Below are 12,168 nucleotides of genomic sequence, written 5' to 3' on the forward strand. Positions count from 1 at the left end.
GGGAGTGCAGCACACCTTGCAAGTGTAAAGGGCCTCCTGTGACTATGCACCTCCAAGCAGGACAGATAGGCAGCTAGCTTAACTATATATCTGGTGTTCATAGGGGACAAAAAAGTAGAGATCCTCTCTAAATCAAGCTGGCGTTCAGTGCCCGACATCCTTTGTTTTATAGCCATGAAACATACTTTGTCATGTACTCAGAAAACAGATCTGTGTGTGAGTGAGTAATAAAACTACTTTGGCCTGACTTGACAGTGAGATAATATTCTTAATTCCTAAGTATTTTTGCTCAATGAAAGGAAAATCTTCCTTCTTAGTATCTCTCCAACAGATTATTGTGGCATAAATTTTACCATACCTAAACAGGAATTATTTCCCATTCTGTAGGAGGACCAGTTATAGTTACAAGCTCAGCGCTCTGTAGATGAAAGAAAATGTAGTCTAAAGCACAAAGATTTTTACATGTTATATAAACATGTAAGGAGAGGTTTTTTTGGAGGTCTGTTATTCATAGGGTCACCGTAAGTTGGAGGTGACTTGACGGCTCGTAACATACACACGCACACACAAACATTTAAGAACATTTTATTTATTTATTTGATTTATACCCTGCTTTCCTCACAAATGGGCTCAGGGTGGCTAACAACATTCAAAAAATACATTAAAAGTCAAAAAACCATAAAATCAATAATAATTTTTTTAAAAATCATTAAAATAGTCCAGGAACAGGCTATTTAAACAAATATTGGGAGTCCGTATAAAGGCATAGCAGATGGCCGAGGGCAGTCCCAGAAAAAGTGGTGGTCTTAGATGGAAGGAGGACACCCGCTGGCACTCAGCCAAAGGCCCAGCAGAACGTCTCCGTTTTACAGGCCCTGTGGAACTGTAACAGGTCCCGCAGGGCCCGGATCTCCAGCAGGAGAGCGTTGCACCATAAAAGATACTCAGCAGGATCAGACCATTGGTTCCTATAGCCCAGCTTCATGTTTCACAGTTCAAGGAGGGTCAACAAACTGAGCATAGGTGTCATGGCATTTCCCTTGATGGTGCCTCCTAGCAGTGGTATTCAAAGATATACTGCCTTTGGACATAGAAGGCCTCTTTATTCTTTAGTCATCTTGGCTAGCAGACATTGGTGAACCTACTCTCCCTTAATCTGTTTAATACCCATTTAAAGCCATCTATGCTAGCAGCCATTGCTAGTAGAGTTGCCAACCTTCATGTAGGGTCTGGAGTTCTCCCAGAATTACAACTGATCTCCAGACGTACAAAGATCCCTTGGGAAAAATGGTGACTTCACAGGTTGGACTGTATGGAACTCTATCCCTGCTGAGCTCCTGCCCCACCCTGAACTTCTCCCTCCCCAGGATCTGCCCCCAAATCTCCAGGAATTTCTCAGTCTGAAGTTGGCAACCCTAACCTATAGACGTTGGCACTGAAATCTACAGTCTTCATTGCATGAAGAAGTATTTCTCCCTTTTGTCTGTCATTAAAAAAAATTGCTCACTGAAGTAAATTGGGTATTTGTTCTAGAGAGAATGTAGTTTGAAAGACTCTGGATATGTTGTTCTTGATTCCCCCCCTAGTGTAAGTAATGTTTGAAAACCATGTTAAAGACTAGATTCATTTGCTGACAGTTAATTACATTTAATCCTTTTCAGTACACATCTGCTCTGACCTATGATGCTGTTAAAGTGATGACTGAAGCTTTCCGTAACTTGCGTGAGCAGAGGATTGAGATTTCTAGAAGAGGAAATGCAGGAGACTGTCTCGCAAACCCAGCAGTGCCCTGGTCTCATGGTGTCGAAATAGAAAGGGCATTAAAGCAGGTAGTCTTTCTAGAACCAATGTTGTGGAATTAGTGTGTGCAGGGCTTTTTTCTGGGAAAAGAGGTGGTGGAACTCAGTGGTAGAACTCAGGACATCACTTTGGGTCAGCTGGAACATCACTTTGGGTCAGCTGGAACAAGGGGGGAGTTTTTTTAAAGTTTAATTGCCCTCAGTGAAAATGGTCACATGGCTGGTGGCCCCACCCCCTGATCTCCAGACAGAGGGGAGTTTAGATTACCCTCCGTGCCGCTTGGCATGGAGGGTAATCTAAACTCCCCTCTGTCTGGAGATCAGGGGTGGGGCCACCGGCCATATGACCATTTTCAAGAGGTGCCGGAACTCTGTTCCACCGTGTTCCAGCTGAAAAAAAGCCCTGAGTGTGTGTAATTAGTGACTTGTAAATGTCTTGAAATGCACATTGTTAACAGATATTTGGAAGACCAATCCAGATATGTTTCTAACAACTCCAGGGGGACTTCTTAACAAGGCCTCTTTTTTGTAGGAAATTCCTTAGTACAACCTACTTAATTAAAAATCCCACTGATTTACATGCAGAATATAAAATGTATTTTGTGGGTTAATTGATTTAACATGACTATTCCTTTCATTCTTCTGTAGGTTCAAGTGGAAGGGCTAACAGGAAACATAAAGTTTGACCAGAATGGAAAGAGAATTAATTATACAATAAACATCATGGAGCTCAAAAGTACAGGCCCTCGGAAGGTAATTGCAACTGTGAGTGCCTTTAGCTGTTCCATGCTGAGTGATGCAGAAACATAGACATCTTAGAACACAACACTGAAAATGTAATGTAACACACTCACTTTTGTAAAAATGTCAGTGGTCATATGAAATAGCACTTTTGAACAAGCATGGGCTGTCATTTGAAGTATTATCTAATGATATTTTCATATGTGTATTTTACGTTGCAGCTTTTAGTTTACTTACAAATAAAAGTGAGTGTATGATAGTGTCGAACTTTTAAAAAGAGAATTGTCTCTAATGAATTCTCTGAATGTAATATCTGTTCTGTGTTGCAGATTTTTACTAATAAAGGACGCAGTGCAAGCAGAATTAAGTACGTAAAGTCTCATTCATTTCAGCTGGAGAATTAGGCATTGTCTTCTGATGAAATGTGTGGGACTTTTAAGGTGCTTAACTTTGGCTGGACCAAGGTCATCATGTAGGTCAGACGTACAGTTTCCTGAGTGCATCTCTGAGCTGTTAAGGGATCCTGATGATAGTTTCTCCAGTGTTTATGAAAAGAAATATTTGGCAGCTGAAAAAAAACCTTCCACTTTTTTTCAGATTGGATACTGGAGTGAAGCAGACAGAATGGTTGTGAATCCCATTGACGGTTCCGCTGGCAATGAATCCTCAGGATTAGAGAATAAGACTATTGTTGTCACCACAATTTTGGTAATTAAGCACATTTTTTGTGAAAAGGATACCCTGAGTTGTAGTCTTATCATTCATTCTCGATCTCTTTGTTGGAGTAGGTAACAATTGAGTTGCTATATCACTGTGCTTCTGCTAAAGGTTGGGAAATGTTCTTTTTAAGACGACTAAAGCCCCTTGGTGCAGTTTGGCTGTCTTACTGACGAATATAAAATGTTAATTATGTGTTCTTACTTTATTCAAAAAACTACTTTCTCTTTGGTAGATAAACTTCGTAAATATATGAAGATACGTTAAAATATCAAAGTTTCAACAACTTTCAAGGAAATACTCTTTCTTTAACGCTAATACTGTGCTTGGATTTGTATTTAAGTTGACACTCTTTTTATTAGCCAGTTGAGGTTGCCAAGTCAGGAATGAATGTGTAGCTTTTCATCTCCAGCCAATTTAAATTCTTCTTTGAAAAAAAGAGTGTGGAACTTTCTCTTTCACTCTACAATAGGAACATTATTTGCAGTAATATAGTAGGAATGTTATGTTGTTTACTCAAGAAAGCTAATCATTGTACTGAGTTATTTGTTCAGGGCATAACTGTTCTGGATTAAATATTAAAGAAACCAACAATTAATCAACTTGTTTTGATGATGGTAAGATCTTTTATTTTTACTTTGCAGTTCTATATTCATTGTATGGACCATTTAATTTTACATGCTCAGCTTTAGGTTTGGTGGGATGTGATTCTTGTAGAAATATGATGAAATATGCTACAAAGTCAGCAGGAAGGAATTCTTTACCAAAAAAAAAAAAGAAGTTTTTAAAGCTTTGCTTGTCATCACACAGTTTTTGTAAATGCTCATGAGACTTTGAAAATGTCTACCTGTGGAGAAATGTCGTGTGTGATTAGTGACAAATAAATAATCATGAACATTTATGGACAAAATTAGCAGATTTTCCTTGTTTTATTCCTTTTGCTTCCAAACTCATGGAATAGGTAACTAAGGCAGAGGTCCTTGTTAATGAGCTAAAGCCAATTTCTCTGCACAGGAATCCCCATATGTTATGATGAAGAAAAATTATGACACACTTGATGGAAATGAACGCTATGAGGGCTACTGTGTGGACTTAGCTGCAGAAATTGCCAAACACTGTGGGTTCAAGTACAAGCTCACAATTGTTGGGGATGGCAAGTATGGGGCCAGGGATGCAGAAACAAAAATCTGGAATGGAATGGTTGGAGAACTTGTTTATGGGGTAAGAGCCCTTTTTAACCATTGCAAGTAGCTGTGACTGATGGGGATCAGCACAATGCATGTTGGCATGGCAACTGCAGTTTGCTTTAGCTGACTGACATGAGCAAATAAAAAGAGGCCACAATGTCTGCATTTCATCCCCCTTTCCTACCAATATAAGCTTTCCCACATCACTATCTCATTCAAGTGCTATAAACATTTAAGGAGCATTGCTGTGGCACTTAAAAGGTATTTCTGAAAGTGGTTATGAAGGGATAGCCTTTCCATAGTGACTGTGTGCCAATAAGAAACATATAAGTTGCAGGTTGCTCACCCCTTGAGCTGAAATTATGATTATCCATGTCCCTGCTGCTGCATCCTTTGTTTGTGTTGCACAAGAGCAAGAAACCATTTCCATGCTCAATCTTGAATAAGTTATTATTTTTCTTTGTTTCCCTTACAGAAAGCCGATATTGCAATTGCTCCATTAACTATAACACTGGTGAGAGAAGAAGTGATTGACTTCTCAAAGCCCTTTATGAGCCTCGGGATATCTATAATGATCAAGAAGCCTCAGAAGTCCAAGCCAGGAGTGTTTTCCTTTCTTGATCCCTTAGCATATGAAATCTGGATGTGCATTGTTTTTGCTTACATTGGGGTCAGTGTAGTTTTATTCCTGGTCAGCAGATTTAGCCCATACGAGTGGCACACTGAGGAATTTGAAGATGGAAGAGAAACGCAAAGTAACGAATCAACTAATGAATTTGGGATATTTAATAGTCTCTGGTTTTCCTTGGGTGCCTTTATGCAGCAAGGATGCGATATTTCGCCAAGGTTGGTTACACGTTCATTTCAGCTTTGTGCATTTTTGGTCTCACTAAGGAAGTTCATGGTGCATATATACTCACTCTCAAGACACACCAGCTGTTGACACGTTTTTCAAAATCATCTGCAGACCTTGAAATGACAACAACTGCTCTCAATGCAGAACACTGGACGGTTCGATTGGTTTTCTCCTAGCATTGGTCATTCATTACTCTAGTGGACTTATATACACCATGCACAGGCCATAAAATGCATAAGGTTCCTCTCATTCCATGCCTTCTTGGAGGGGTACCGTGTTTTTGCTGCATATTCTCATTTACAGCCGATGGTGCACTGAGTTCACAGATGCTGTAATGGGAAAAAGGGTAACACACTTTTAACGAGCTACGATAAAGCACTTCCTCTCCACAAACCACTTTACATAGCATCCTACCTATTGCTCAAGACACTTGCATCCTCTTTAAGAAATCATCTGAACATAAAGGTCTTCTGATAACTCTTAGGCTTTGTGAACCTATAACAACAAATGTGGCAAGAATAGATTTGGGAGAATCTTGGAGAAAGAGGCCAGGCTTGAAGGGAAGCTACAGTTCATTTAAGCATATAGCCATTGATTGCTGTGGTTTTGAACATGGGTACGCAAGTCAAGTATATTTTATTATACCATGTTTCTTTTTGCAGTGTTATCATTCCATTGCCCTTGTACAACCAGTAGTTGTCGCCTAAACTCAACAGCTTCAGTGGGCACATCCTCTTGAAATGGGAATTGGGTCAAAAGTTGCAGTTCATGCAAAGAAAAGGAAATAAGAAACAGTGAATCATTGATCGAAACATGTTGTCATTGGGAAATTTTAACATAGTGTGTTTTCTGTTCAGTCCTTAGTGTGGAGCACTAAGTAATCATAATTTGAGAACAAGTAGAAAATGATTGTTTATTTATTAACAATAGCTATAGGACTTATCAACCAGAATGAAGGTGATAGACTTACGGATCACCAATTAAAAACATGTTTTTATAATAGAGGCGGTACTGTAGGTAATAACGAGTCCTGTACAAATGGGCTGAGCAATGAAAATTGGGCTGTTCCAGTCTCACCTGTACTACACTTTGAAAATTAATTGGCCATGGATTAGCTCTAAAGTATAGTCATGTTTAGAATGCTGTGTACAGTTCTGGTCATGGCACTGCTCTCCAAAAAGAAAAAGAAAAAGGTTATCCAAATGCTGCAGAAAGTGCAGAAGTAGTCAACCAAGATGATGAGAGGGTTCCAGAAACTTTTTAAAAGGGAAGGACAAAAGAGCCTGGAACTGATTAGTTTAGAAAAAATATAGCTAATGTGGAGGTTTATAAAATTATGTATGAGGTGGAGAAGACTGATAGCATTTGATAGGAAATATTTCTTCACTCCTCCATTAATTACCTTGTGAAGTTCTTTTTTAGTGGGCGTATTGATGTCCAAAACCATAAATGGCTTTTTAAAAGTTATTAGATGCACAGAGTTCATCAATGGCTACTATCCATGAAGAGTAAAGCAAACCTTTACCTCCACAAGCAGCAAACCTCTGAATATGAGTGCTAGGAGGCAGAAACAGGAGGAGACGGGGACTCGATGCCTTGCTATATAAACCAGAGCAATCTGGTTGGTCACAGTGTTTAAAAGTGCTGGGTTAGACAGACCACTGCTCTGACCTAGCTGGGCTCTTCTGGTGTTCTTATGTTCTTACAGAGCTTTTTTTCAGCTGGAACGCAGTGGAACGGAGTTCCGGAACCGCTTGAAAATGGACACATGACTGGTGGCCCTGCCCCCTGATCTCCAGGCAGAGGGGAGTTTAGATTGCTCTCGGGCAATCTAAACTCCCCTCTGTCTGGAGATCAGGGGGTGGGGCCACCAGCCATGGGACCATTTTTGCTGAGGGCGATTTAAAAACTCCCCCTTGTTCCAGCTGACCCAAAATGACATCATTGGTCCTGGGAGCATGTGCACACTTTGCTCGTGCACATGTGGTACCAGGGGCACCACCTCCCACCAAGAGTTGCCCCCTGTACTGGCAACCCACTGAGTTCCATCACCTCTTTTCCCAGAAAAAAAGCTGTGTGTTCTTACATAGTTTTTGTCCTTGTAAGGCACTAATAGGTGCTTCTGGTAGCTTTAAGATATCCCATTGGGGGGATTTATCAACAGTTTCTTCCTGTCTCCTAAAAGATTCATGTCTCCCTCCACCCAAGTACAGCAGTACAGGGAATAGAGGTGGCAGTCACTGGTCTCACAGACATTATTTATATCAAAAGCAATTGAGGAGATCAATGATATTTCAGTTGTTTTCTGGTTATCCTTTGAAAAGTAATGTCCTTATTTTTTTACATTTTTGATTTCACCTTTCATAGTAAATTAGAAAATTTAAGACATTCAAGAACATGAGGCAAATTTTGAAACTTCTGTTTTGAAATTCACAGATATGTCATAGTAACAACAACAACAACATTCAATTTACATACTGCTTTTCAGGACAACTTAATGCCACACTCAGAACGGTTTACCAAGTGTGTTATTATTATCCCCACAACAATCACCCTGTGAGGTGGGTAGGGCTGAGAGAGCTGACTGACCCAAGGTCACCCAGCTGACTTCAAGTAGAGGAGTGGGAAATCAAACCCTGCTCTCCAGGTTAGAGTCCTGCCGCTCTTAAGCACTGCACCAAATCATTTTGAAATTTTGTGGGTTTTTAAGTTATCCCCTGAATTCATTGTTTCTGCATATAGCAGGCTGTGAAAAAAGTTTTCTAGTCTGCAATTGTAAAATAGAAGTCCAGTGGCACTTTAAAGTCCAACAAAATTTATTCCAGAATTAATCTTAAGAATTAAGAATTATACCTTTTCTCAAAATATGATTGTTAATTATTTAAATTCCTTTAAATATGAATACAGAACCTGGCAGCATTTATGGGAAAAATAAATTCAAATTGCATAAATTCAAGTTCCCCTAGTCTAAAAATATCTTGTTACTTTGGAATAATTAACATAGGGGCTCCATTTTATTCACTGCTGATATTTTCAAAGCAGCACATTGGAAAGTATATAGGAACCTGTGTAGTCAAAGTACACAAAGAACAGTAATTTATTATTCCTCCACTCAGCTGAATCCATTGCAGGAAAAAGCCTTGTTCAGTACACAGTAATTATTAACTACTGGAAATGGAACTACTGGAAACTTGTGGCCTTCTTTTAGAAGGAGGTATGTGTTCGTGTAGTTGAGTTCACAAAATTGGGTTCACTTGAGTTATCATGAAAAACTTTTCCATCTGGCAATAATATTATTCTAAGAAGCTTTCTTTTCCAGGATGTAACTTCAGGCATGTGAAGGACTGATGAACTAGTACTTTGCCTCCATATATTAATTCAAGACTGGAGTCCTGACTGAGTTTAGTGACACCTCTTCATTTGAGTAAAGTTTTTAAAAAGCATGACAAAGTTATTGAATGATTTAATTTCCCATTTGCATTAATATGCATTCACAACAGAAACAAACAAGGCAGCAAGAAAATACTTCCCCGTGTCACACACTGAAGCATTTACATAAATCTGGTGACTTGTATTCCTTTCAGGACATTCATTTCATTTTACAACTCCATGTCATACTTGTTATTAGATCCCTGTCTGGGCGCATTGTTGGAGGTGTGTGGTGGTTCTTTACCTTGATCATAATCTCATCCTACACGGCTAACTTAGCGGCCTTCCTGACGGTAGAGAGGATGGTGTCTCCCATTGAAAGTGCAGAGGACTTGTCGAAGCAAACCGAAATTGCTTATGGGACATTAGACTCTGGCTCAACAAAAGAATTTTTTAGGGTAAGAGCCAGGGGTTAATATTTCCCCCTTATTTTGGTCTGAAATATTACAGTTGTATTTCCCCCTTTGCTATGATTTTCTGAAATTAAGTGACAATATTGTTGATTTGATCTGGTATGGTTCTTTTTATGTTCTTATACTACACACATACACATGCACCTAGTGACTACTGGGTATATGTGTGCAGTCAGTGAGTACTGAGAAATGTATAAGGAGAAGGAGAATGCCTTAGCAGTGTATACAGAATGCATTTTTAACATACTCACAAAACTGAATGAATAACTTCCATATATTTCTGAAGAAGGACAGATATTCTGGAATGGGTGGAAAGAAATTAGCAGCAAGAGAAAATATATTGATGTGTGTGTGTGCATGTGCGTGCATGTGTAATGTAATATTATATTTCCCCTGTGGGGAAAAACATGGCACAGAATATTTTAAAAAATAAAAATAATAATCATAAAGGTTTTTTTAAAAAAAATATTGTAGTCTCTCTTTAAAAATATCTGTAGGATACATCACAACATCCATGTATCGTGATAAGCAAAAATGCTTTTATTCTGGCTTTTATAGATGTATACATTACACTGTTTTGCTATATTCATTTGTTTTATAACAGCAAAGGCTATTCAGAGATCTCATCCTTTTCCTGCTCTCACTAGATTCAAGATGCAAACCTACTTCAGTGATGAAGTTCTGCTGCATATGATAAGAGATAAAATTTTAGTATGGTTTTCAGTTATTTCTGGCAGTGACATGTTAATTATAGAACCTCATTTTGAGAATAATAGATCTTAGGAAGACAAAATGGAAAAGTTATCTGATGGCCCACTAAACATGTAGATTGTTAATTAATTTGATAAATTCTTCATAATTGAAATCCTTAATTGACTGTCTGTAGGAGAGAGCTCTCGTCAATGAAAGAGGCAGAATGAATATAAATGGGGCATACTTAAAGCAGATTGATTTCTGTCTTTGTAACTCAAAGCTAGACATATGTAATGCATGTAGGGACTTACTGTCCAAAAGTTTCTTGTAGTATGAAAGATGGTGGCCTGAGAATAAACAACTGGTAACATATTACTCCAGGGCTCCAGTGGATCCTGGCATCCTCTTGTCAGTTCAATAATCTGATAGACTACATGCTCTCCTGTGACCCACGGTTGATTGATTCCAATATTGATGGGGAGCTGACTGAAGCTACAGTCCTGGCCTGATCTACTTGTTGAGATAGTACACAGGGAACCCTGATCAACTATTTGGAGGAAGGATTCAGGGGTTTTCATTTTGTTCTCCCTGCATCCCTCAAACTGTTGATCAGAAATGTTGCCAGTTCTCTAACTAGAGCTACACATATAGTGGGATTATGTCATTCAGCAACCTAGAACCAATTACAGAACCAAGAGAGGCTGAAGAGAATTTGAGTTATGTTAGATATTCTTTTAGGAATACTTCTCAGTGTGAATATATGTATGCAGTTATGCAGACATAAAGTTAATTATTCAGCAGAATAAGTAGGAGATTGGAAAACTGTATCAGATTTCTCCTTCCCTTGAACTTTTCTTCAGATCAAATCCCAATAAACGGTCTGATCAGGCTGAAGTCTCAGGGCCAAGCTACACATGACGAATGACACTTGAACGGCAAGTGGATTGAGTGGAGGGCAAGTGAACAGGGGGAAATACACTTGCTGTTCAAGTGTCATTCGTCACTTGTAGCTTGGCCCTCAGACTTGATCTTTCACTTAGAGGTGAGCAGTGTACCCACTTCTGGGCACTCAAAGAAACATTGCTGAGTTAAAGTTCATGCTTGGGCTTAGAGAAGGGATCCAGGGACTGGAGAGCCTCTTTGTGCCTAGACCACCTCTCTAAGCTCAGAAATACAGATACAGAAGGAATTTGGGCATTTGCAGTGCAATCTTAAGCTCTAAATCTATTGAAGTCAGTAGGCCTAGGAGCACAAGATTTGGGTCCAGTAAAACCTTAAAGTCCAATTAGGTTTCCAGGGGATAAGCATTCATGAGTCAAAAGGGGGCTCTTTAAAGCTCATCCCCTGGAAATCTAGTTGGTCTCTAAGGTGCTACTGGACCCGAATCGTGCTCTTCTACTGCAGACTATCATGGCTACCAGTTTGAAACTCTGCTTAGGAGTGCACTGTTAGGTGACATTCTTTAAGTTCCTGTTAAAAAGGCTTGCCTAAGTGGATCGAGACACAGAAGCCATGAACGTGTTCTTCTAAGCTCTCAGAAGCACCACCAGGCTCTTAGAAAACTCTGGCAGTGCAGTTGTAAGCAGAGTTATGCCCTTCCCAGCCCATTGCCTTCACTGAACTTAGAAGAATTGCACTGTAAGTGCCCAGTTTGGATTCTTCCACCTCAGTGGCTCCATCCACACTGCACAGCTGTATTTTCCTGTATAGACAGACCAAACCTGTTGTGAATTATTGTAACTGTACAGCAATCTTGCAATAGCCAATGACAAGTGGATAAATGCAGTCTCTGTAGATACTGGGGGAGATGGGTGAAAAGGCAAGGAAAAGAATGCAAGAGCTGGAGTGTTCCCTCTTCTTCACTCCTGTGGCTCCGATCCATTGGACTATGCAAACATTGACAGAAGACATTTGATTCCAATCCCCAGGGACGGAAAGAGTTTGAACCCTAAGCAGGATGGAACAACAGAAATGCAATTATCCTTAAAATAAAGACTGTTCTTTAATAATATTTACAGTGCAATTCTAAGCAGACTTACATCCTTCTAAGGGCATAACTCATGTTAGGATTTAATAGTAGATTATATAATTCAGTTTGTTTGCCATATAAAATGTCTTCCTTTGTGAACATGTTGCAGTGACTGATTAAAATACGTTGTTCATATGAACCATTTATTAGTATCCTAGTGCCCAGTATTTATCCTGCTTAATTTTCCTATTCCCATTTTCCAAATTCACCGTGTGTCTCTCACATAGCTGCATGGAGTTTTAATGCTATGTTAATTGGAATTACGACTTGTGAACATCTTGCATGCACTTTAGTGTAATGTATG

The 12,168-nt window shown here is 39.3% G+C and overlaps 1 protein-coding gene across 3 annotated transcripts in view; it reads left to right on the plus strand.

Annotated features, from left to right (window-relative positions):
• The window catches only part of GRIA2 (glutamate ionotropic receptor AMPA type subunit 2), a 106,801-nt gene that overhangs the window by 90,671 nt on the left and 3,962 nt on the right, over window positions 1-12,168 (plus strand). For all 3 annotated transcript variants that reach the window (XM_054989573.1, XM_054989574.1, XM_054989572.1), the window contains exons 7-12: window positions 1,662-1,829; window positions 2,448-2,552; window positions 3,138-3,248; window positions 4,272-4,478; window positions 4,920-5,290; window positions 8,929-9,127. In XM_054989573.1, the coding sequence (XP_054845548.1) occupies window positions 1,662-1,829; window positions 2,448-2,552; window positions 3,138-3,248; window positions 4,272-4,478; window positions 4,920-5,290; window positions 8,929-9,127 (1,161 nt within the window). The remainder of the gene's footprint in view (window positions 1-1,661; window positions 1,830-2,447; window positions 2,553-3,137; window positions 3,249-4,271; window positions 4,479-4,919; window positions 5,291-8,928; window positions 9,128-12,168) is intronic.

This window comes from Eublepharis macularius, chromosome 10 (genome assembly GCF_028583425.1).
Source record: "Eublepharis macularius isolate TG4126 chromosome 10, MPM_Emac_v1.0, whole genome shotgun sequence".
NCBI lineage: Eukaryota > Metazoa > Chordata > Lepidosauria > Squamata > Eublepharidae > Eublepharis > Eublepharis macularius.